General features: G+C 40.7%; 2 protein-coding genes across 3 annotated transcripts in view; one reads left to right on the forward strand and one right to left on the reverse strand.

Annotated features, from left to right (window-relative positions):
* Positions 1 to 69: 69 nt before the first annotated feature.
* abcg8 (ATP-binding cassette, sub-family G (WHITE), member 8) lies at positions 70 to 7,628 on the forward strand. 2 transcript variants are annotated; one of them, XM_029521495.1, is made up of 13 exons: positions 70 to 193; positions 1,512 to 1,613; positions 1,741 to 1,888; positions 2,562 to 2,800; positions 2,875 to 3,007; positions 3,101 to 3,370; positions 3,538 to 3,694; positions 4,064 to 4,165; positions 4,259 to 4,458; positions 5,839 to 5,915; positions 6,092 to 6,359; positions 6,457 to 6,584; positions 6,951 to 7,628. In XM_029521495.1, exons 1-13 carry the CDS (start codon positions 143 to 145, stop codon positions 7,086 to 7,088), a joined length of 2,013 nt encoding a protein of 670 aa, XP_029377355.1. In that variant the 5' UTR covers positions 70 to 142; the 3' UTR covers positions 7,089 to 7,628. The 2 variants fall into 2 exon arrangements, with proteins under 2 accessions (XP_029377355.1, XP_029377356.1); XM_029521496.1 differs by having other exon boundaries at positions 4,079 to 4,165.
* Positions 7,629 to 9,432: 1,804 nt separating this feature from the next.
* The window catches only part of lrpprc (leucine-rich pentatricopeptide repeat containing), a 51,017-nt gene continuing 33,769 nt past the window's right edge, over positions 9,433 to 26,680 (reverse strand). Inside the window, exons 26-38 of the mRNA XM_029521307.1 lie at positions 26,135 to 26,203; positions 25,915 to 26,005; positions 25,117 to 25,259; positions 23,354 to 23,477; positions 22,613 to 22,739; positions 19,946 to 20,034; positions 19,663 to 19,867; positions 18,271 to 18,398; positions 18,045 to 18,160; positions 13,812 to 13,886; positions 13,297 to 13,381; positions 12,090 to 12,232; positions 9,433 to 9,728 (exon numbers count right to left, since the gene is read on the reverse strand). Coding sequence (XP_029377167.1) covers positions 9,657 to 9,728; positions 12,090 to 12,232; positions 13,297 to 13,381; positions 13,812 to 13,886; positions 18,045 to 18,160; positions 18,271 to 18,398; positions 19,663 to 19,867; positions 19,946 to 20,034; positions 22,613 to 22,739; positions 23,354 to 23,477; positions 25,117 to 25,259; positions 25,915 to 26,005; positions 26,135 to 26,203 — 1,467 coding nt within the window. The 3' untranslated portion in view covers positions 9,433 to 9,656. The remainder of the gene's footprint in view (positions 9,729 to 12,089; positions 12,233 to 13,296; positions 13,382 to 13,811; positions 13,887 to 18,044; positions 18,161 to 18,270; positions 18,399 to 19,662; positions 19,868 to 19,945; positions 20,035 to 22,612; positions 22,740 to 23,353; positions 23,478 to 25,116; positions 25,260 to 25,914; positions 26,006 to 26,134; positions 26,204 to 26,680) is intronic.

Raw genomic sequence — 26,680 nt, forward strand, 5'->3', positions numbered from 1 at the left:
CTTTGCGAGCAAAAGCTTTTGAGCTGACCTAAAAAGGAATCTTCAGCTGGACTGGAGAACGACAGAGTCCAAACTGAACTGGGGAAAAAGGGGGGCATTGACCTCCTGACCTTACAAACAGCTACCAAGAACTTGAATCATCATGGACACTGACATAGACAATGGCCTCAATCGCACAAATGCTACCACACAGGTCAGTCTGTCACTTGGGATCAATGGTGTTAACATTTTTAGTCTCAAAAGCGTTTAAACTTTCTGTTTATTTGTCTTCAACTTCATTTCTTTCACTGCCAAGAGCACAAATTGCATTGATTATCCTCTGTAGTGCCTGGGAGAGCGTTTTCTGAACGTGTTACTGTTGCTCAGTGTTTTTGTGTCATAAAAACTGATCGTTTATTATTTACAAACATAAGTTTCCTATTAAAGCTGTAATTGTCCATTTTAGTACTTCCACTCGGCTTTGATGACAAATTATCACAATTTTTAGAATCGGCAGCTTCAGGTCACTGTGTTCCAATTAGCATTTCAATATTTCCTATAATGCAGTTACATGACAAGAACGTATTGTTCAGCATCTCTTCTCTACAGTAATGATAATGATAATGATGATTTTGGTGCAGTGCAGGGTCCTCAAACTGACTTTGGCAAAACTTTCCTATTGAAAACAATGCTGTGGTTATTTCAGTTCCATCTAAAGTCTGAATTATACGCAGAGGAGAAGTTTAGATTGGATAACCTTTATAATCCACAACAGGATTATTATGCTGTAATTTTGCTCAGGTCAGTCTAATTCCAAACAGACAAGACAGAACAATACATGGTGAGGTGTCAGTAGTTTCTACTTAGTTATTTCAGTTACCGCATCTGGGAAATACTTATTAGAACAGCTACATAAAGACAGACAACATGTTTAACAGTACATACATCATAACCAGCGGTGTGAGCATGGACCTTATAAAGCTGTACTTTATTTAGGGATTAGATGATATTAAGTCTGGAACTACAAAGGAACTCAGACAACTACTGGCATGTACAAACACACAAGCAAATGCAAGCCAATACACAATTACACATGGACAGATACATGCAAGCTCTAACAGGTTTGTACATTCACGCAGTGATCATAAATAAATAAGGGTTAGTCCCTGAAGTAGTCCCATAAAGTAATTGATGCAGCTGAAATGACAGGCGTAAAGATACTCTATCACTGTAAAGCTTGATTTTAATGAGTGAAGCAGAAAAGGATGTTGCTTGATGGCATTAATGTAAAATCTTTGATTTGTGATGCAGATTCTGATCAAGTCGACTTGTTGCTGCACAAATTCTCATATAATTCTTGTAAATTTGCGATTCTGAAGAGAAACCAATGATTAACATAAAGAGTTTGATCCCCTGCTTTACTTTCCTGGTTTTTGTAGCAGTTTGTTTGATTCAGATGCGGCTAAATATATTCATGTGGGTGTGTCCTTCCCTGCATGAAACTCACTGACCTGACTGCTACTTTTTGACAGTATCAGGACACAGAGTTATTCTCGCGTGAGGAAGACAGCAGCCTCTATTTCACCTACAGTGGAGAGCGCAATGAGCTGGAGGTCAACAACCTGCACTATGAGGTGACTGACAGATAACAGCTTGGCATGCACATGCAGTACTTTACCTTTTAAATGTCTTAACCTATTCATGCACTTCATTGTGCATGTGCTCAGTTCCTAAACTTGTGCATGTGCGTTGTGTTTGCAGGTGGACACAGCAGCTCAGATCCCCTGGTATGAGAAGTTATCTGAGTTCAAGCTGCCATGGGAGATAAAGGGAAGCAAACAGACGGCCATCAACAATCTCAGCCTCCGAGTCTGCAGCGGTCAAATGCTGGCTCTCATTGGCAGCTCAGGTGACCCACACACACACACACACACACACACACACACACACACACACACACACACACACACACAAAACAGCATTATTGTTTGGCCTCCTTTCCTCTACCAAGGTTAAGCAGTTTCAAACTACATCGAGGTACACACGGTGGTTGAAAAGGACTCAGATTTGCAATTTATATTCAGGGAAAGTTTAAGTTAAGTTAAATTGGAGTCATCTGCTGCATATTGAAGAGTTTTTCCTCTTTGGCCCACAGTCATTTAAATGAAACCATTCGAAGAGTTTAGTGGGGAAATCAGTGTGGTGGAACTGCTAAAACTCATCAGAGAAGATGTGGCAGGACCTTAGACTGCATGCTGCTGTCTGTAAAAGGTCACAAGCCAAAAAGATTCAAAGCAAGAATGTGTTTTTTGGTTTTTTTTTTATAAGCTCATTAGGTTTTATACATAAAATCTCATTTAGTTGTAGAAAACAAAACCCTAAACCTAATCATTTGCAAATATCAAATATCTTCCAGTACATGGACTTGTAGGAAAGTAGCACAGCACAATCTTTGGGAGACCAATAGACATCCCAAAATCACGACAGTTTACATCATAGTATGTATCACAGACGCATGCCGAAATGCTGTTGATGTGCATGTTTAGTGATGGCAGTTTAAATAGACGGTCATCTCCTCTCAGGTTGTGGGAAAACATCTTTGCTGGACATAATAACGTGTCGGGGTGAAGGCGGTACAATGACGTCGGGTCAGATTCTGATTAACGGGAAGCCCAACACGCCACATTTGGTGAAGAAGAACATTGCTCATGTCCGCCAGGACGACTGCCTGCTCCCTCACCTCACCGTCCGGGAGACTCTGGCCTTTGTGGCCAAACTGAGGCTGCCCACCCACTTTACCCAGGCTCAGAGGGACCAGAGGGTAAAACTCAGTTCAACAAATGCCCAGCACAGAATCTCCAAAGTTACAAGATATTCATCTTAATCCTGCCGCAGGTGGACGACGTCATCGCCGAGCTGCGGCTGCGGCAGTGCGCGCACACCCGGGTGGGAAACGACTATGTGAGGGGTGTTTCCGGAGGAGAGAGGAGGAGGGTCAGTATAGCTGTCCAACTTCTCTGGAACCCCGGTGAGACACTTCAGCTGAAGAGGGCCCGTAGCTTCATAGTACAATCACACATTCTCATCAAGGGGTGTTTTTTTTGTTTTTTTTACATTGCAGGCATTTTGATCCTTGATGAGCCAACATCGGGGCTGGACAGCTTCACGGCCCACAACCTGGTGATCACACTGTCCCGCCTGGCCCAGGGGAACCGCCTGGTCCTGCTGTCGGTGCATCAGCCCCGGTCAGACATCTTCCAGCTCTTTGACCTCGTCATGCTGCTGTCGTCGGGTTCGCCTGTTTATTTTGGCGCTGCTCGTCACATGGTTCAGTACTTCACTGCACTGGGACACCCCTGCCCACGATACTGCAACCCGTCGGACTTCTACGGTCAGTGTGTTTAGAAAGCTGACAGCACACCATGATCAGCAGTCACTACGCCAAAAAAAAAAAAAAAATCCGTCTCTTCATCATAACCCCGTTATTTTTCACATGTGACCCATTCTTTGTTGGCTTTAGTTCAGCGTGTGTGTGTGTGTGTGTGTGTGTGTGTCCAGTTGACCTGATCAGCATAGACCGGCGCAGCCCGGAGCAGGAGGCTGAGTGTTTGGAGCGGTCCAGTGAGCTCGCTGCGCAGTTCATGGAAAAGGTCCGAGGCGCAGACAATCACATCTGGAAACCAGCAGGGACCAACACAGTGACACAAACTGAAAGGTAGCTGCGACATTTCGCTCCTCCTTTTGGCCTTTCTAAGCTTGTGAACTGAGCGATATTGCATTCATCAATTAGTCAAAACTCCAGAAGATAAATTGGCTCTTATTTTGAATCATGGGTTAATAATTGAAGTTAAATACTTTCTTTCTTTCTTTCTTTTTTTAACCTTGCCTCTTTTGTATTGGTACCTTCTCTCTGTGTTACCCTGTCAATCAGAATGTAAATGGAACTGTTGTGTGGTTACAGTTTTTGCCCAGCCCGGCTCTGTTTCGTGTGTTTTCTTTTTGGGGTTAAAATTATCTTTGTGGACAAAACTCTTTAAACTCAGAGAATGGTCTTTTGTGTTTTTTGCACCTGCTTCTCCTCCAGCTCTCAGCAGCCCAGTGAGTCAAAGGGAGAGGAAGTGATCACAATTTCTCAGCAAGGAAACAGCCTGCCAGGCAAACTTCACCAATTTACTATCCTCATCAAGTAAAGACACACACTACACACACCACAAGCACACCCATATATATATATATATACACACACACTTAAAAAGGACACTGCTTTCTTGTTCCTCAGACGTCACATGTATAATGACTTCAGAGACTTGGTCACCTTACTGGTGCACGGCTTCGAGGCCCTCCTAATGTCCCTGCTGGTTGGTTTTCTGTACTACGGGGCTGGAGAAAAGCATCTGTCCATTCAGGACACAGTGGCCCTCCTCTACATGATTGGAGCGCTCACCCCATTTGCTGTGGTGCTGGATGTCATAGCTAAATGTGAGTAATTAAAACCATTCGCCAAAATAGGCCTGCTGACACATTTGAGATCTGACATCCATGACCTGATCAGCAGTCAAAGCCAGTCTTCAGTCTCAGTGTCCGAACACAAAAAAATTTTGGTATACTTCAGGTTTCACTTTGCGATATTCTATATTTGAAATGTGAGGGGTTGTTTTTTTTTTTTTTTGGTTTTGAGGCAAACAAAAGCCCAGGTTGGAGAAAGATGACATCAAAAACAACAATGCTCCTGTGTTTGTCGTCAATCTCACGTGTTGGCATCTCAAAAGAAAACACTGCAGCGAATCTCCCTTTTCAAGCAGCTGTCAACCTGACAAGATGAAAACATTGAAAAATAAAGTTAACATTTCCCCCCACTGGAACCATTAAATATTCTCCCTGATCAGACAGCATGGATGTAATGGTTTGTGTGACATGTCCAACCTTGAGAAAGAAGTTTCATAATGTGACGCTAAATAGAAATCATGGATCTTCCATTTAGGCAGAGAGACAATGGGTACTGCTCAAGTACTGTCACCTCAGAGTTTGCATGTTCTCCCCGTGCCTGTGTGGGTTTCCTCCCACCGTCCAAAGACATCACGTTTGGGTTAACTGGTGATTCTAAATTGTCCGTAGGTCTGAGTGTGAGTGTGAGTGGTTGTTGGTCTCTGTCTGTCTCTGTGTGTTGGCCCTGTGATGGACTGGCGACCTGTCCAGGGTGACCCCGCCCCTCACCCAGTGTGAGCTGGGATTTACGTCAGCACCCCACAACAACCTGGAAACGGAAAAAGGGTAGAAGATGGCTGGATGGATTTGATGGACGAGCGGTACAAGATGAATGAATGAATCTCTGAATATGATAAGACTGAGTGAAGCCAACGGCCATGAACTGCCAAGTTCAAGGTCGAGGTCATGTGATAACCAATGTTATATAAAATTGATTCCAATTAATTTATGACTTGAATACTTGAATACAAGTGATTGACAACATCCAAAGAGAAAACATTACAGCCCATCAGCCTTAAATGACTGTTGGTACCACATACACTTTGAAAACGAACAGTGCATTATTCAAATTCAAGTTGCTGTTAGTTTCACCAAAGAAGCTCACAGATTATACTGGTGAGCTGTGTTACTGGGTAATAACAGCTTTGACGCTTCAACAAGTCTATTAAAATGACAGCATTTGGCACTAATTTGACATCATAGGTAAAATCTGAGTAAATCTAGACCATAACCATTTACTGCAAATAAAACTTTCTTGAATGTTTCCATTAAAAAAAGAGAAAGACGATGTCACACATCAGTATTTTAAGTTCTTTTTCTCGGCCGGTGCTGTATGTACTGTATGAGGTCAGAGTGATGTCATGTCGTCTGCAGGTCACAGAGAGCGAGCCATGCTCTACCATGAGCTGCAGGACGGCATGTACTCTGTCACCTCCTACTTCTTCGCCAAGGTAAAGCACAGTGTTGGAACTGCATCTCCAGCAGGGGTCAGCTTTGCTCCACGCTGGCGTCACACCTCCTCGGTCATCTATGTAGATGTGGCACTGGAAGGCACATTGCAACAGGATGTTGCCATTTATGTTTTGTTTTGTTTTTTTTCCCCCCCGCATGCACTCTCCACCTTCAGGTCCTGGGGGAGCTACCAGAGCACTGTGTGTTCACCTTGGTCTACGGTCTGCCCATCTATTGGCTGGCCGGGCTCAATGAGGCTCCGGACCGTTTCCTGCTCAACTTCCTGCTGGTTTGGCTGATGGTTTACTGCAGCAGAGCCATGGCTCTGTTTGCTGCTGCCTTACTGCCCACCCTGCAGACCTCATCCTTCATGGGCAACTCATTGTTTACTGTCTTCTATTTGACTGGAGGATTTGTCATCAGCCTTGAGAATATGTGGCTTGGTGAGCAGACAGATGGTTGTATTAATATGATGGTGATGATATAGAAATGCTTGAGAAAAGAAAGATTTGGATTCCTGCGTGTTTTTTGACTCCCCAGTGGCCTCGTGGATGTCACACATCTCCTTCATACGTTGGGGATTCGACGGGATGCTGCAGGTGCAGTTCAGAGGACACAAGTACCCTGTCAGCATTGGAAACTTCACCATCCATGTTGACGGCATACATGTGAGTTGAAAACTGTGTAATCTCAATGACAGGATCTTTGTGTATCATGATGCTGAATTCCTGAACACTTTCATTCCCAATGTTGAATGATGATGGATCACAAAGTTCAATCCCTCTGTTAGCAAAAGTGCATCAGTCAATCTGAGTCCAACGGTTACAGCTTATGTATACATAAGCTTTTCTCTCTTGGCCAAAGGAAGAATCCATGCTGATAATGGCATAATTTGGTAGTTTAGACATTTTTCATTTATTTAAATTGAAGATGTTTCTCTAAACTTTAACTTTAAACTTCAGGATGGCCTAATTTGCCTACAAGGGTCAGTGAACTTGTTCATAATCTTCCAGTGCTGTGTGTTTGTCTTTCAGGTGGTGGAAGCCATGAACATGAACCAGTACCCTCTGTACTCGTCCTATCTTGTCCTGCTGGCAATCTGTCTAGTTTTTATGTTGCTCTATTACTTATCTCTAAAATTCATCAAACAGAAGTCTAGTCAAGACTGGTGAAGAAGTCAGCCCCAGTTTCAACAATGAGAGCAAACATCTTCTCAGGTTGCACACAGCAGCCGAGAGTTTCACTTTAAGGGGCTTTTTTATTTTTGGAGGGAAGTAAACTGAGTCCTAGTTCGGCTGGTTTAACACTGCCCTTTCCTTTTAAATATTTTCCCCCTGAGCAGGTCGTTCTTTTTGTCTTGATGAAGGTGATAATTCTTGGATTATTTGATTTAACAAAACAATCCCAACATGCACTCAGAGCTTCCAGGTTGATGATGGGGTGAATTTGTTAAAAAACAGCTTGCTGCAGTGCTGCTGTCTGCTGCTGGATGGCAGTAAAGCACTGCAGTAACACCAACACCATGACAGCTTTTACTTACTCTCTCCCGCGCTTTTCTCTCTTGGCAAATGATTAGAGTGCCACTTTGGCAGATATCCATCTGCAGCTTTTGCCTGTTCCATTTTCAATCTTCTTTTTCCAACAGCTTTGTCTTTTTTGTATATGTAAGGTTATTAAGCTTAACAATGTGTGTGCCAGTATAGGCAGCACTGGAAAAAATTCACACACAGAGCAAAAGGAGCTTGTACTTGTTGTATCTACATAGATTGGAGATTATGTAAGATGTGTTTTTGCACTGGTGCAAAGATCTGATAAATATTTCACTGGGATGGTTCATGTCCAAATTAGTAAAGTGTGACATCAAATTCTTTCAACAGTGTGTTTATTTTTTGTTTTATAATCTCTGCCTTGGTTTGACATCTCTCAGTTACGTAGTGCAGTTTTGTGGAGCTGTTCATTTTCACAATAGTGTTATTAATAGTGTGATTATTTTTCACACTCACAAAAACCCAAAAACACAAAAAATTTTGGAAAATCACAAAAAGAATGTTTTGTATCTGTGATAGCGTGATGACAGGTTTCCTGACGATGATCACTTGTTTATAAAGAGCACAACTGTAGCAATCCATGTCAACTACACTCATTTTTACTATGATGGCTTTCCTCATCGTACCAGAGTTTCCCAATAACCACATGACTTCTCCTGCGTCTCAATCTGCTCTGATACACAGACTGACCTTCTGACGTCAGCTAATTCTCAGTCGTCTTGGGAAACAACCAGCGTGCGTTATCTAAGGCCTGTCATAGTCTGGGTCAAGAACAGCTTGTGCTTCATCAAACAGGAATATCCGCAGCTGGAACTGGAGAGTTTAAAACCAAGTAGAGGGGCTAAAGTGACGGACAAATGACATCAAATTAATCCTGAACTACATCTTTCCCTTATGGTAACATTTAACTGGAACAAACTCATGAAGATTCTTTCAGAGTACAGCTAGTTTCAATCTAAGCACAATGTGAGGCTGAGAATGTTTCTTTTATTATGATCCCACTGTGTCACAGAAAGGAAAAAGGCATTTGCACATGAGCTTAAACTACACTATGTACTGCCTCAAAGCAGAATTTGAATATGTATTGCATTCATAGTGGAAAAGTGACTTAGGTGTACTGTCATCTCTCTCTCTCACACACACAAGTAAAGGAAGGACAATGCACCATCAGACAATGTGAAAATTTACTAACAACAAGATGTATAATAATTCACAATACATTTTACCGTCAAAGCCAAAGTAGTCATGCAGTACCTGAGGGAGCTGGATGAGTAACTGACTCAGGGTGAGAGGTCAGCCTGATGACCCTGTACAGAACTACTACATCTTACAGGCCTCGAGAAAGGCACAGCAGGTGGGTCTGCACTGATACTACCAGCACCAAGGCTGATAGAAACATACTTTGGATGCTTGGTAACAACAACTCTGTGCTCTAAGGGTTAGGGTTAGGTTTCTGAGACCATTCATGTTGATATTTTGCTCTGAAACATAGTGAAGTGGAATAGAAACAATGAGTACTTGAAATGTTAGTTTCTATAAAACTTGGCTAATTTTAATTTAGTAACAGAAATAAAAGTTTTTTTTTTTTTTTTTTTTCACTCCACAGATAAAATTTAGAACAATAGTTTCAGTAGCACCTCCGAAAGCAATCTGTTTGGTTTTTGTAGTAGTAGTAGTACAGCAGTAGTACTATAAAAAATTATACATACAGCAGTTGGGCTGATCAATTAGCCTAAATATTGTCAGATTATACAGATGAGCCTATAAAAAAATAACAATTTGAACTGAAATCATGACTCAATCAGCCCTAGATAACGCTGTTTGCTCCATAAAGTGAGTGTAGTTTGGAACAGTCGTAGATTACCAGCAGGAAAAACACTAATGCAAGTGTCCTAGTCGTCCTTAGTAATGTCCATTACCCTTTAACGTATCACTGATACTTAACCCCAATGAACACTCAGGCGCAGAATCAGGATTCCTACTTTGTTTATTTGCATAAATACTTCTGTACATTCTAAACATCTTCATCATCAACATTAGCAATTTCACAGCGGACAGAGTCACACCCAACAACTACAACACATAATACTCAAAATCTCAGTTCAGACAACCCTTATAAAAAAAAAAGAGAAAAAGATGTTGACATAGGAAGAAAACAGCGGGATTTGGAGGGAGGTAACGCAGGATGAATTTTTACTGTTCTGCAGTTGTCTGGGCTTTGCCAAATTTCTCTTTCAGCTTTTCTGCATAGAACTTGAAGGACTCCTGGAAAGAGAAACAAAGACAAAGGACTTGGCATCAAACACATTCCAACCAAACAGCGTAAGTGCTCACCTGCCTCACACCTGCCTCTATCTCGGCTCTTTCCAAAAGTAAGCAGCAGTGGAGCCCTCCTGGGTCCTTCTAAATAGTCTCCACTCTCCAACCAGGTTGTCTCGTTTCATCTTTAAATCCCCATTAATACACAAATAAGGGATTTGTAGCACACTCCCCAAACACACACTTTTCACTCCATGCCTCTAATTAATCAGTGTTTTGATCCAGCCAAAGTGTTGAAGTGGGTGTTTTCTGAGATGGGGGTGGGCGGTTGGTGGGTTGATAACATAACATTGATTCCCGACAATGTACCCGTGCTTCTTAATGTAGTAATTAATGCTGATAAATAAATGATCACGAAGGATATACTTTTAAAGGCTCAGTTCACCCAAATTATAAAAATATTTTCCTTTGAGATTTTTTTTTTTAATTTAGATTTTTATACATGAGAATTTGGAGCTTCCATGTCAGATGTTGTGTTAAATGTAAAAAAGAAAAGAAAAGAAAAAAGACGTATATATTTCAACTACTTGTCCCTCCATAGACAGTGTCCCTTTTATTTATAGTTCAGGGAGAAAGTACTTTCTGTTGAATAGTCCCTAGTACGTTCTGTGGATTTTTCTGTGTAATGTAGACAAATACAAAAACATTTTTGTATTCTAATACAGTAAATATCTTACAAGGTCAAATTCAGCACATTGTCTTAAGTGCGCCTCAAATTTGAATATTACTTTTTAGACTAGACTCCAAAATTGTACTCCAAAAACAGCTGAGCCACTGGAGCACATTTGATTTTGTTGAAATATCTAAACTCCATCTTCATTCAGGTTAAGAAATTATACATTTCATTCCACAGCTCCTTCAGTGAAAAAAGGCAGACTATCATGCCTTGTCTAAGTAGATGCACACTTGATTTTTGCCTGAGAGAGAACTCTAAATACAAAGCCTCCATTCATTCTGAGAGCAGGCACAACAAGGAGAAGTGGTTTTCTACTTGACATGTGTTTTTAAAAACTTCTCAATCCTGAGACTATTCACCTTTCCTTCTCCTTGCAGCTTCTACTTTGCTTCTAAAACCCAACAATCACTTAACTATCCTGACATTCAGTGAATAATGCAGCAGCTCCTCTGCCTTCATCCTTTCTCCTTCTATCTTTGCAGTGCAGGTGAGTGAGGGGAAGGTAAAAGGTTCTCCGGTCTGCGCCTGCCTCGAGGGGACAGAGCATCAAAGTGCTGAAGTTGAGAGCGCTCTGTGTACATCTGTTTGTATGAGTTTGTGGGTCTTCAGCCAAAAATAGGTCTACATCACCTTACAAAATGTCCAATGCTGAAATCCTCAGAAACCCTCAGAGCCAGAAAAAGAAAGCGGCTATTGCAGTGACACCATCTCGCTTACACAATATTTGTGCTCTGTGACCATGGAGCAGTTTCCAACAAACAAACACACACACACGAGGATCGGTGCAGGCCTGTGTATACTATACTCCTCTAAGCAGACAGACTATGCCTTTTTAATGGCACAACACACAAACGCACACAAAATGGCACGCATCAGTGTGGTTACTTCTGTATGATAGGTGTGTGTATACATGTGTTTAGCATGATCATTACCGTTTTACAATATTACTGATTCACTGCACATCAATGTAACATTATTCATCCAAGTTTATATGATGGTAAATTCAATATATTTTATATTTTTGACCAGGACTTTAACTGTGACAACACTGGTGCTACTAAATCATTAACTTACTAAATGATCAAGCATAAAGCAATAATGATGATATAACAATTGGTGAACTAATTGATCAATGAAAATAATTGCAACCTTAATTTCAAGCAATGAGACTTGGAGAATTACATTTTCTGCATTTTAACTGCCTGCATGAGTTAAAAAAAAAAAAAAACAGTTTTCATTTATCCAGTAGTAGCTGATATTTTTCTCTGAGTAATCTTCTCTCTAAATTTGATTTAATTTGTCTAAATTATGAAATTTCAGACACAGAGATTTTCAGATTTACCAAAACACAGTGAAACAGAATGAAATGTTCTTTTTGGTGTTAAACACAGTATGCAATACAAATAAATCAAAGCCAACTTTTTGTCTGCCTGTCTGTGGTGTAACATTGAAAACTTAAGTCACCATTTGCTTATAAACTACAGAAAGAAAGTACTTTCTGTTACTGACTACAGGAGTGATGGCTGTGTGGGTCTGGGTTTGTTGGAACATTTCTCACTTCCGAATACATTCAGATACACTTGAGCTAATTGTGTTGATTGTCTATGTCAGTGAGGGTGTTTCAGACTCACAGGGGGCTCGTTGAACGGCACAGTCTCTCCTGCATCGCGGTAAAGACCAGCCAGCCGCTTGAGTGACAGCTCATCTAGGACCATCCCCTCCTTCTGCAACTGCTCATGTAGAGCTTTGGCTGACGCTAAGTCCTTATCCAAAACTGGCAGATATAAGAGAGAGAAAAATTCAGCAATCAATTAAAAAAAAACAAAAAAAAACACCATACCCCAAAAACCCAAAACACAACATATCAAATGTAGAGATTTTGAAAAAAATATGTACAAATAAAAGATAAATAAAGGATATTGCATTCCTTGTTGATGGTATACTCATGTAATAGTCTCCTTTGGTCTATCAGTAATGCCAAGACCTGCAAGATTTGTGCTTTTGCTTAGATAAGAGATACTTTCTAAAACGGCTCCCTTGTGTTTCCCAAGAAGCAGGTACAGAAAATGGGGACCTTGTGTTCCTCCAGAGGTGGAGCAACAATTTTAACATTTCACTCTTGAAAATATATTACACTTCTAGAAACACACCAGGACATTGAAATAGTTTTTTATAAGCATCATTACAATAATCATGTTATAAAGAAAAACTCATAAAGCAGTATATCATCGTCTCTTCAGGAATGTGACGTGAACTGAGATCAACTTATATTGGGGTGACAGTAATCATCTGTACTGGATACATCAGTGTGAGTAAGTATATCAAGGAGAAAAGTGGGAAGTGAAATCACTTCTGTCACAAAAAAGTGAACTTTAAAGAGACAAGGACGAAGAAGAAGAAGAAAAAAAATGTCTCAAAGAGAAAACACAAGGCACAGATGGAGCAGAGAACAGAGGCAAGCAGAGCATCACTAATTGTTTCCCCTATGGCTGCCTTGACCGACCAGCAAGCTAATGCTAATTAAATAGTCATGTCCGCTCATCTCTGGTGTGACAAGGTACAAAAGGGGGGAGACACATGGGTGAGAAGGTGAAGTGGGGGGTGGGGGGAGGTCCTGGGTGGAGAGGAGAAGATGTAAGTGGGGGGAAAAAAAAAAAAAAAAACACAGTGAGAGTAAAAGTTTGTAATTAAAAAGGTGGCAAGGGCAGGAAGTGACGGAAGAAAAAAAAAAAATAATAAAAAAAATGTGTTTTTCCAACCCGAGTGTGTGCGCACGCGCGCACACACACACCTTATGCATGTGCTAATGGGCCTTGTTTGTGCATGCGCGTGTCTTACCGTGACATTTCATCAGGTACGTGTTTAACACCTCCTTCTCAGCAAAGTCAGGAATCAGGCCCAGCAGGGCCTTTACTTTTCCCACCTGTGTGCACAAACATTCATTAACATAAATGAACATCTATCTGTCTGTCTGTGAATTTCAGAAAGAAAATGATTTAAAACATAAATGATGATGATGTGGCTCCCACATACATATTTAAATTGAAATAAAATCACATTTAATTTACATTTACAGTCTCTTGTGTTATCTGCTTACAGAAAAAGGGAAAAAGGTTGAAGAGACAAAGATCATTCATAGCTGGCTGTTGTTTTGTGCTTTGGCCGTAATTTATATAGTTTATTACAACAAACGCACAAAAATATTTGTTGAAACCTACAAACTTGGTCATATCGCTAGAACTTCAACATTATATGGACCAATGAATTTGGCCCAAGCATTGCTATTATTGCTTGAGATGAATAATTAAAAAAGCTATTTAAAAGAAGAGAAGAAGCCTTGTGTGTGATTTTACCTGTCCAGGTCTTTGAGATTTTTGAGCCACGAAGGATATCAGTGCGTCCTTCTGCTCAGCCACAGCATTACAGCGCTACAGTACAACAAAACACAAGTGATTACACATGAGGGCAGGTGGGAGGGCAAGGCATGATTTTTTTTCCTTGTCCTTGCCAAGAGGACTCTCCAAGCTGCACTCTTCAGATATGTACAGGGTATAAACACAGATTCATCACACCCACACATCCATACAGTCACCCCACACCTACACTCAGGTTAACTGTTAATCATGGATTTAATACCAGCTCTTCTCTCTTTGAATTTAAATGTACACTGGTCACACCATAAAGCATAATTATCATCACTTAGTCAGACTGAAGGCCATATGTAATGCGCAATGGAGATATTAACAGGAGCCCAAGTTGGTTGTTTCACAACTTTCACCTTTGCAGGTTCAAGGTGGAAATCAATTAGTGGAAGATAAAGAGGTAAAAGAGATGATAGTCAATAGACGAGGGAGGGAGAGAGTAATTCTACTTTGGATTATTATCCTTCCTGAGGAAGAAGAATGGAAATAAACCTCTGAATTGACCATGTCCTGATCAATAGCAGATTAGCCAGCAATGGATTTGTGCTTGCGCTTCACCTCAAACTATTTCTTGTTACTCAAGGATGGAGATACACACTGATACAGCACTGCAATTACAGATGATTTTCATTACCTATTAATCTTCTGGTTATTTTCCAGATAACCATTTTATCAACAAAAAGACATGTAACAAACAGAAAGTTTGTTACATGTCTTGTTTAGTGTGACCAAAGCTGAAAGTTTCCTATCAGACGTGACAGAGAAGTTGCTCAACCACACAAGAGAATCTGGTTGGAACCTGGTTCAAAAATAACCAAAATGAATTGGTAGTTGTTAAATTTTCTGCCAATCAAGTAATCGGAGCAAACAATTTGTACTATTGCTGCTCCGCACTGACAATATAACTTGATAAGCTGAAACCGGCATTTATTACCGTTTAATGGTGGAAAGTGATGTGAGGCCTGGGTCTATTTGTATTCATCTTTGAACGAGTGAGCTATTTTTTAATATTGCAACCAATTCTTACTCTACATTAACTGCATTTCTGAAGAAAAAAAGTGAGAATCCAGAGCGTAGGCTCTTCACAAATGTAATAAACATGAGAGGGATTGAGAAACATGTATTTACTCAGAAACAAAGCAGTTGGATAAATGACCAACTACATTGTCATACCGCTTATCATGAGATCATGCAAACATACATACAACACTGCTTTTTTTAAGCGTGTCTACAGGAGATGCATTAATGTTTCTTGTACTTGGATGACTGTGTTATCTCTTGGATGAGCAGCAATGAGGTCCGATTACTAGCCAGTCGTAAACTAACATGTTTCACTCCTTCTCCACTTCGTACAGAATTAAAAGCGAGTGGCCTGTAAGGCTTTTAACTGAACGACAGACACACATGGGCGGGCAGACAGACACACACACACACACAGATAGGAAGACAGACATACACACAACCTGCTTTCAGAGTCACTGAGCGGCAGAATGGCTTTAGCACAATCAGGCAATTAGACCAACACTATGCCACTTCACCCAACTTTGCTCCGTGCTCTCACTCACTCTCTCCTCTTTTCTTTTCTCCCTCACTACACCGACCACTCCCAAAGGCAACGACACAACTGTCCAGGCCTACCGTCTCCCCTGCTCCTCACACTCACCGACTAAAAGCTCTGGATATCCAGGGAATTACCCCTCCCAACTTTCACACACACACATAAGCAGTTGGAGATGAGTCTTGCCTTGCTGATTCCCTCTGCCACCATTTCACTTCTTAATGACTAACGTTATCCCACTCTTTCTCTGTATGCTCCCCACCCACCTCCATCTCTCCTGATAGCCTTGTCACCATTATTGTCTGCTCGCATACTTAAAAGCTTTTCAGAGTTTTTGGTTTGGTTTCACGTATGATGGAATGGAGCAATTCCTTCTCCTCTCTAGTGACTCGAGAAGAGCAACCTAGTAGGGGAGTGAGGAGGACGGAAAAGGGCCGCAATGATAGAAAAAAAAAAAGCAGAAGAGCAGTGAAGCCTGGGCTAACTAAGTAGAGTCCAAACTCACAACATTAAAACTGACAAAGACAAATGGAATAACAAGTTTGAGAACAACCTTTGCTGCTGGGACATGTCCCCAGAAGTTTAGTCTCTAACACCATGGACATTTGTCCTTAAGTATGTCCTAGTTCAATCCCTACATAGTTTAAAAAAGAAAAAACCAAACAAACAAACAAATAAATGTCTGTCACTGGAGCTCAAAGTGAGTTTTTCTTTTGTCCAACCAAAAGCTTCACCCTTAAAATCCACCCCCCACTGCAACAACAACAATTTGAGTTTTATGGATGGATTTTTTTTATTATTATTATTATTATTTTGGAACTATGATTATCAGATAAATGAAGAGGAGAATTCAATGTCATCAAGTATATAAATGAAATCAGATTTATTTGTATAGTGCCAAATCATAAAGTTATATCGAGGCACTTCACAAATAGATATATATATAAAAACAGTTTTGCCATTGCTATATTGAATTTTAACACTTATCCCTCTAAAACCGGACATTTTTAAAATGTTCGTTCTGACAGCAAGGGTTTAAAACTGAGCTTATCAAAAGCATATCAAAGCAAGAAGCATATTATAGCGTTAAAATGACATTATCCATATTTAGTGTTTAAATAATGATGAAAAAAGGAGACGTAAGTAATCTGTTTATTAACATGCACGGAAGTCAGCCATCCCTTTTTAAAGATTGAGAGGATAATCACTCAGGATGTCTGGAGGAGATGAGGAGCAGACACATTTCGCCTCTGCCTGACTTGATTTGCAGTTTTCCCTTCTGTTGTTTCAGTTCAGGGGAGACGACATCACCACCATGAAGAAAAACTACTATAAATGACTACCTTGTTAAACTGAAGATTAAAAGACCAAAGACCAATCACATTTATGGTTGGATGGGTTGGTTGAGATAGGCAATTCTTCTGCCCAAATCTTTATGAGCGTCTGAATGAGGAAGAAGAATGGAAATAAACCTCTTTTTGTTTTGCAGTGCTGTTTTGCATTGTTGTAACTGTTGTAACACCAAGAGTAGAGGAAGGATAACATTCAGTGTTTTCTTTGAGAATATCTTGATCTCTTTCAATGCCTTGTCCTCTCCATCCTACCTGTCTTTCACCCGTCCAGCTGCTCCACATTCATGTCCCCAAACTCAATGCAAAGTCATTGAGCTGTAATGTACGAACTGTGTTAAATAAATGAAATAGCAGGGGGCCAACTTTAGACCAACAGTCTCAATGGTCTTATCTGGGATTAATAAATCACAGACAGTACGGCGAAGGAATGTCGCCACCATCGCTAGGTTTCTGACAACTGGGTGGATGCACTGGGAAACTCTGATGGACTTAATTTATCCCCAGGCCCCTTGTTGATTTTTGTGTGTGTGTGTGTGTGTGTGTGTGTGTAAAATTTAAATACTTCATAATAATTCAAAATGTAGCCAAATGCAAGAAACCCAAATAGAGACAAAATGCTCCAGATGATCTAAAATTTATTCTAAGTGGTTGCAAAAAAGTTTTTTTTTATAAAAAATGCAAATGATGTTTAAGTGTGGTGTACGGAATCACAGTGTATAAGTAGTACCTGCACTTGGCCGACCGCAACTGAGAATTCCATTCATTTTTTGCTATATCTGATGGACGTTTTTTGTTTTGTTTTGTTTTGTTTTTTTTAACCTTTTTTTGACTGGAAACATCCAGACACATCCCAGTTTGTGTTACCCCCCCCCCCCCCCCAAAAAGATATTGAAAACAGTGGCAAAATGGAGAATTAAAACTGCATAAGTGACCAGAAGAAAATATGCCTTTCATCACATCCCGTGATGGTTAAGTGAGAGATGAGCATCAAGTACTATATCTTTATCTGTTTGCATGAACACTGGTCAATTTCCCATTATCTCATCTCAGCCTGATAAGACAACAAGCACACATAAAATCCCCATATCCTGTGGTTTAACTGTCCCAAAGCATATGGGAATGAAAAAGAAACAAAAGAAGAATATAACAAAGAATTTGAACCAATGCATATCAGTATACACCAGTCTGATACTGCACACATACATGTCTTGGCTCTCAGGCTTAAGGCATTTTAACGACCACACTTGTACTTACAGCCAGCATGAACTTGGCGTCCTCAAATTTGTCCATATCCAGCAGCTGGATGAAGAGGTCTGAAACTGGCCTGTAGCAGGCAAAGTGGTTGGCTAGCCGTTCTGCCATAGCACTCACTGCAACACAACATGCTCATTTGGTCAATGCCTTGAAGTCCTTTTGCCTGCTTTATCTTATTTTGTATTTATTCCTTAATAAATGTATTTAGTGAGTGTGTGGATCTTACATTTGTCTAAGGCTTGATCATTCTTTTCTTCCAAAATCTTTCTGAAGACAAATGATATGCTGGAGTTTGTACTGTCTGGACTGGTGAAGACTGGCTCTAGCAGTTCCACCGCTGACTCCACGTCACCCCTGAGAAGGTGAGACGTGGTAGAGAAAACGAAGGAATTTAAATGACATTAGTTTCATTATATTTGTCCTTTCCAAATTCCCACCTCCCGACTGACCAACTCAGTCTTCCGCTGATGTTCATTCATTGCTTCTCTCACACACACACACACACACACACACACACACACACACACACACACACACACACACACACACACACACACACACACACACACACACACACACACACACACACACACACACACACACACACACACACACACACAAAGAGTGAAATGCTTTTCTGCTGAGGTTGCCACAAGGAAACAAAGCCTGCATACCAAAGCATTACAATCTAAAACAACTCATTCTGGCAACCTCACCTTGCTGCTAACACTTTGTGCTCCCTGCTCCCTCCCCACCATCACCAGTTGTAATGAATATTTAACACACAGGGTGGATGCGTGTTTCTGTGTATGTATATGTGTAAGTGTACTAGGGTGGAGGGGGGCATATCTACGCTGATTGTTGCGACTGGGACCGTCTGAATAATTCAGCTGGGGGCCCCTCTAAATGTGGCGCTCTGCTTTCCGGGCCTGCCTGCTTTTCCGCCACAGCTCTTAACCAGTCAGCTTGACTCAGATACAGTGGGGATGCATGTGTCAGAGCTGCTCAGAGCGAAGCTCCTACAGGTCAGAGTTCAAGCCGACAGGCCTGCGCTTCGATGGCCAATCAGGCGTGAGACTGTCCCGCTATTCTTCACTTCCTGCTGTCCCTCCGAGGAGGCAGTGGGGATGCTGCTGTTCGAGCTGGGCGACAATGTTAATGTTGCAAGTAGGCAATGAAAGTTTGATGCAGAATATGTCTTAGATTTTGTTCTCACTTTTTTAATAAGTGACAGAACTACAGTGGAACATTGTAACTTTGTGACATTAAAAGGAATCCATGAATAATCCTATTATGCCAGTGTTTCCAATTTGTACTTGACGCACCCCTCACCCTCTTTTACCATCTACATTAAAAGTGTTACAACATGTCTTTTCACACACTGCTGGTATTACATTAGCCTGTTTTTCTGTGTGCTGAAAATTATTACCAGTGGAGTGCAGAATCAACCTATAGCTGTAGTGAAAATTGTGTTATTACTTTAAATATCTCAAAGTGACTCATATATGACCAGAATCTAATCGTATGTGTAGGTGATTATATTTCCCATGTTAAACTTTTTGTCCCTCTTGTCAAAATTCAGTTTGTAAAATGTAACTTATATGTGTAGCAGTCTTACTTCCTAATGTGCGCCAGGGCCATGTTGTTGATAAAAACCATGCTGGACAGATTGAGGGTTGTCCCAAGGCCTTTCATCAGAGTTTCCACTTCCTGGATACCTGCCACATCTCCCTTGCTTCCCAAGGCCTGAACGATTCTGGTGATAGCTAGGCGCGATGGTACATGGTCCGCCTGCAGCATTGAATGCAGTTTCTCAAGGGCATCTGTGGAGGCATGAGAGAACTAAGTTTGTGTGAGACATGAGTGTACATGTGTGTTTACTATGTATGCCTGTTTCTTACCTTTGGTCTGGCCTTTCTTGCTATGACTGATAATGAGCAAATTGGCGGCATTATTACTCAGCTGGAAGCTTGGCACATGTGATACAGCACTGAAAGACAAAACGTGGTCTTGGTTTTATGACATTTCTGACAGTGACATTTTCCGATTACAAAGTTACAAGATTACTGAGTTAATATCGCGTCCTCTCAGTCTAAGAGTTCTCTGCTTGTCTCTTAGACTGAGAGGGCACAACATTAACATCAGTTATCAAAAAGCATTAAACGCCACAGAGACAGAATATACACACACAGCTGAAAAAAAGGAAGACAAGCAAGACAATGAGAATGACTGACAGCAAACTGGAGTTTCTTGTAAAATCACCTGCTATGATCCTGAAAACAATACAGACATCAAACAGATGATTGATGCCAACGTATATGATGATGTGCCTTCCTGCTGAGCTCCCTCACGTGTTTGTGTGCACATGTGGTATTGTGTAGGAAGCTGTAGCCTCTGTGAGTTACTCCTGCGTCTTGTCACTTCTTACAGTCCTTCGTCCTGTCTATTTGTTGTCCCTTTCAGCTGTCCTCCTTTTCATTTCTGTGCCACTAAAACCTCAATCAAGCTTGTCTCCCATCTCCTTATTTATATATATATATATATATATAAAAAATAGCCCTGCAACCAGATTAATCTGTTCGTTCAATTGAGCATCAGACCGGCAATCCTTATCACCACAGTGACATCAGGCCAAGCAGCATTCAGCAGCTGCTGTGACAGGGTCATGGGTGGAGTGGTAACAGGGTCGCTGGCGGATTGCTGCGGACACCAAGTAGTGGTGGTAAGACGGGGGTGGGGCCAACATTATTCTTATCAAATGGGAGAAAATCTACACAGGCTGTCTGTCCCCCCCACACACACACACACACACACGTTGATACTGAGGGCCGCTCTCTCTTGCAGTCTCCTTCTGGGGGTATTGTGATTGAACCAAGGAATCCATCATCTCTTCCTCTCTCTCCCTCCATTATCATCATTCTCTCCCAATCCCTTAATCTCGCCATAAGCACCCCACTGCTCAATTCTGTACAGATTACCCAAAAAAACAAATGCACACACACACATGCAGAATTAATGCCTATAGCGTCTTCATTAACCTCATATGTGATTAAATCTAGCCCTCCTCCCTTCATTCACTCTTTTCCTATTTAGCTCTTTTTATCTCCTTCCTCTTCTTCCTATTTCCATCTCTCCTCGACTTTCCTCTCAGCTCATTTCACTTCTCATTTAGTGTGCAGATAAACTAGGCTTTTATCCAGGCAGGGATGCCATAAAGCAATTCAAACACAGACTGGAGATGGGTTATCACTTGTATTGCCTTGTGCTTGTTGAAACATGGGTTTAAAATTGATATGATTATTCCTCATAACATCTGAGCGCGAACAATGTCGAGAGACGCAATAACAGAAAGGAGACTGATAGTGTAATGGATGTTTTGACACTTTTTTCTTTCTCTGCAAATTAGTAACTGCATCTCTTCTTTGTATTATGTCTTTTTTTTTACCGTGTTTTTCTGTGTTTTCTCTGCAGAAAGAAAGGGGATTTATAAAGAAGCACAAAAGGAGATAAATGAAAAGGAGGAGATTACCTAAACAGAAAAAGAGAGCAGAAACGATCAGCAGTGAGTTGAACCCATATCTCTAATACCTCTGCCTGTGCATCCATTTGTCTCCAAGCTCAAGCCTGATATGGTCCCGTAACACAACACCACATGATACATGATACTAATTGGAAGGAGATTGATGTTTTTGCACAAAGTCACCAGCTTCCCAGAAAATTAATCTGTACATCTGAGTGAGTGTGTGTGTGTCCTGGGGCTTAGTAAGACCCACTGTTCATATCCAGCAGGGCTGAGTGTGTTAACACACAATCAGTTTATAATCCTCATGTCTAGTGAGGAGACATAGTTTTAGCCTGAGGTGACCTAGTGCCACAGGATGAGGTGACAGGGAAAGTAGCGGAGTACTAAACCAAACTACATTTTGAAGTAAACGTGAATATTTCTTAACAATTTCATATATTAACAATTTAAACTAATGATGATAGAGTAGAGTGTTAGAGAACTTAATTATCTTTTTTTCAGAGGGATTCCTGTGGCGAAGAAAGAAATAGAAAAGAATGAACATATAACATCTGTCCATAGAAAGATAATATCCTTGTAAGACAGTATGTACGACATGACATAGATAGACGTTAAGTTAGCACTAGCACAAACACCAATGGCACAGTCTGCTTTGTCTATTGGATGTATTACTAACCCTATAGAGCATAATGAAAAAGTAAAACCCCAAAACTGAATAAATAGGAATAGGAATAATGCGCTGATAGGGTTTTCACTCCACAATGCCAAAAAACTGACAATAACGGTTTATGCCTGTAATCATTATTGTTAATGAATCGAAACAGATTTATTCTTTTCTGCTTTTCAAGGTTTTACCAGAACATGTCTGTATTATGAAAATGACTATGACGACTGATGTGTGCATATTGTAAAATAATGTGTTCAATGTGCTGGGGGAAAAGGTGAATAGGGCTTGCGCTGTGGGACAGTTTGAGTGAACGAATAGTCCTATTTTTTATTTTTTTTATTTACATTCACGTTCTTGCATTTCTGTTAATGCACTTACGTGTCCTTGACTGCCATGGCGTCTTCAATGGCTCCCTCAGCCAACAGCACGCGGATCAGGTGGTCATAACAGGCTGGCAATAACATCACACCCTTCCTATCAGCTCTTCTGAACAGCTCATAGGCCTCTGTAGAAGGAGAGCGACAGAAAGAGTAAAAAAAAAATTATTTAAAAAGTCACACATTGAAAATGGGATAATTTTAATTTTACTGGGTTAATGGGATAATCTACTTCCACAAATACAACTACAGTGGTCAAACATACACTTTTTCTGAGACCTAACTCTCAATCCAGCATCAATATTCATGCCAAATAGTCCTGTGGCCTGTGATACTGATTTTTGACAGGTCTTCTACTTCTCAAAGCTGTGTGTCATTACCATGCATTTTGAATTATTATGGACTATGGCTACAAGCATTGTCATTGTTACTTGGCTGTTTCGGATAAATTGCCTTCAAATGTGAATGGCCAGAACATCATGAACAAGTTTGTTTTGAGCATATTTATTATCTGTGCATAAATGATCTGTATGGTTTCCTATAAAAAGCTTAAAATGTTGTTTCAAGCTGAAATTTCCAACTAAGGCTGCCTATATCTACTGGATCTGATGAGTTTTGTCAGGCAGGTCTTCTGTCCCTTAGTGATAATATTTCTCAATGCACATTCTCAGATTTCATGTCTCAGATGCCACACAGCTCAATGTCATGTGGTACTACAACACCATGACATCTTGCTGCTTACCTTTGGCTTTGCCCTTCTTGCACAGGGCCAACAGCCGGGTTTGGTACTCAGTAACACTTTGGGCTGCGGTGGCGGTTGCTGATGACTTCACCTGCTGTGTGGTGGCAGCATTTTCATACCAGGTCTGTAATGAAGCACAAAAAAACTGTGATAAAACTCAAGCTGATGTTTCCATCACAACACAACTACATCCAACCTGTGCACTCGTTCAACTGTGTGCTGGCAAGGAGCTGGTGTGTGTATGACAGTGCAATAATGCTGGGCAGGCATGGCAGGGTCCCCTAATGCTCAGTCACCCGTGTACCAGCGAGGGGAGGGGGTTAAGCTGTATTGGCTGGGGGCAAATTAGGTCTGGCATCCCAGGGGCAAAAGAAAAGTGTATGTGTGTTAGAGGGTATGTGTGACGGAGCAGGGGTGTCAACTCCAGAGCCCCTGGGGTCACAAAGTTCATTGCTCCAGGCAACAGCAATCACTTCCTGTCTCATCATGCTTCGGGCCATTGGAGCACACTCACATGTACAAACTGAAGCAGTGAGGATGAACAGAGCAACAGAACAACAAAGTGACAATGGAGAAACAGATTATTATAACACTGAGAGCATGGCTATCTTTGACCTATATATATATATATATATATATATATATATATTTTTTTTTTTTTTTTTTTTTTTTTTTTTTTAAATTTAATTCAGATTTTCGTCACTTAATTTTGTCTTTTGGTCAGAAAGCAGCTCAACACATTCACATGTGTAACTAAGCATCCAGCGGCAGCCATATGGTGGCATTTAGCTGCTGGCTAAATTAGTCTGGCATTACAGATTTACAGACAGATCAAGCTGTAATTCTTTTCATCAGCCAGCCGGTCTGATTGACCACACTTCAGATCAGAGCTTCAATCCTGTTTCCTCTGTGTGTAATGAAGAGAGGCTTAAAGTGGAGCGGGGTGGTGCTGGGAGGGGGGCTGTATGGAGAGAGCAGCAGATAAGAGTTTTCGGAGGGTTTTTGGGGTTAGTTCCTATGATCAGAGGTTTGGAGCCATTGTGTAAAAATATGCAGAAATTAGATCATATTTTTTCTAAATAAGTGATGCAGCTTCATTTTATACTTGAACAGACTCAATACTCAACAATGCACAATCTACACAAAGCCTCTCTTTGTGCCTTTCTGTTATTTGTCTTGTGTTCATGTGCAAATTGGCAAGCATTTAATAAGTAACTACATTACATCTATTTGGGCTTTTGAGAACTGAGCTTGAGTATCTTATATTTTCATCGATCAAGGTCAGACCTAATATCAAGGCAGAGAAAGAAAATTGTGAGAAATTACCTCAAGTTCCCAGAGCCCTGATTGCTTTTTCTACAATAAAAGCTGCAAGACAAATCCTCATGTTTCAGAAATTGGAAATGGATGATATTTTGCCATTTTTGGTTTATAAATTTCTTAAACTATTAATAGATTTTCCAAAATTTTCAAAATTATCTGTCCATTAACTAATCATCTCAGGCTATAACCAAAAGCACTTCCAACTCATCTAATTCAGGATTTACAGACAAATGTATTGCATGTTTACCCATCAATGCTGTGTAGTTGTGTGTTATGTTTGACCTCCGGCACTTTGAAAGTCCTCCAAAACTCCATGGAACCTGAAAGCTTTTGCTTTGAGGTTTATCTTCCCATTGCCCTCGTGATCCTCCAAGCAATTATTCTCCTGTATAACAAATCTGGCTAGTTGGGATATACATCCTATAAAGCCAGAGTTTTACCTCAGGCACCTCAAAGGGCACCTCCTGGCCATTGTTCTTTAGGATGTCTGCCAACATGCGCAGGGTCCTCTCCCTGGGAATCACATTCTCCTCCTGCATTTTTGTCCACACTGCCTCTGCCTTCTCCCAGTTGTTTGTCTCCTCTGAGAAAAAAAGTGGAAATGAGAAAAGATGTGTTCAGATTTAATTTGTTATAAAAGCAATGATGCACTTGTTTGCCATAACCATGGTCACGCCATACTGTTTGTAGTTCAACACTTGGCCTACACAAGAGGGTAATTTCTGTCGTAGTGCTGCATGCTGGGAGAGGTCAATCTTAGCACTAATCTTATCAACTGACTGACCCTCAACTATGCTGTAATTTAAGAAACACACTAACTAGTGCACTGTTAGTGTTAGTCCAATAACAACTGTTATCTGCTCCCCTCTCACACCATGTCTTCTGCTTACTTCTGAATGACACACACACACACACACACACACACACACACACACACACACACACACACACACACACACACACACACACACGATGTATCTGCGAGTTTCATTATTTTTGTCCTTTCCAAACTCCCAACACTCGACTGACCAACTCAGTCTTCCACTGATGCTTGCTCATTCATTCATTCTCACACACCGCTTGGCACAAGAGCATTATAAATACTCAGAGGTGAAAGGTCACAATAGCATGAAGAGATTGACTGTAGTGAATAGGAGGTCAAACACAACCACAAACAAACTGACAGAAAGTAAATACATGAACTAACAAACACAGAGGTATGAAAGAAATAGGCTCACTGCAAAGACGGAGGAGGTAACTGTACATCTCATCTCTGTCGCACTCAAACAGTTTGGCTGTCATGTCTACCATCTGCTCCAAGGCCTCCATCTATACACACAAACAATAATATATTATTAAAGTTGGAATTTTTGTATTTTCTATTTCCTTTTTCACTTTCTTCTATTCTGTGTCCTTGATCATTTCAAGGTGTTGTGCTTGCCTGTGTGGATTTCTTACCTTTTTGGCAAAAATGCATTTCTCAGCATACCACTGCAGGCGTCCAGGCCTTGCCCTCAGCCCAGGGGTCTGAAAATATTAAGAGGAACATTTTTAAGGAAAGAAACCATAGAGTAGACACAAAAACAGTATAAACAATCTGTAGCTGCACTGAACAACTGCTTAATGTCAGTGAGTGGAAAGTGGATGTTGTGTGGATGTGTTATACATTATCCAAAAAAGTGTTTACAACATCAAATGTGATTAGGCTATGTGAATATTGACTGATAACATACCAAGAGCCCGAATCACTGTTCAAGTATTGAAATTAATTGATAATTGATGAATGTAGGTTAAATTGGTTAAATATATAACTCAAAACCAATATAGATTTATCCATACAATAAATGTATGCGTACAGACCCATTCATTGTGAGTAAATTTTAAATATTGCCATTATTTGATGTACAGCTGTTACAAATACATGTATTCGTCGAGATAGATGCATTTTGCACAAATTTAAAAATAAATTGACCTAGGGGACTTTGACACAGACAAATGGTTTCA

This window comes from Echeneis naucrates, chromosome 15, assembly GCF_900963305.1.
Source record: "Echeneis naucrates chromosome 15, fEcheNa1.1, whole genome shotgun sequence".
NCBI classification, from domain to species: domain Eukaryota; kingdom Metazoa; phylum Chordata; class Actinopteri; order Carangiformes; family Echeneidae; genus Echeneis; species Echeneis naucrates.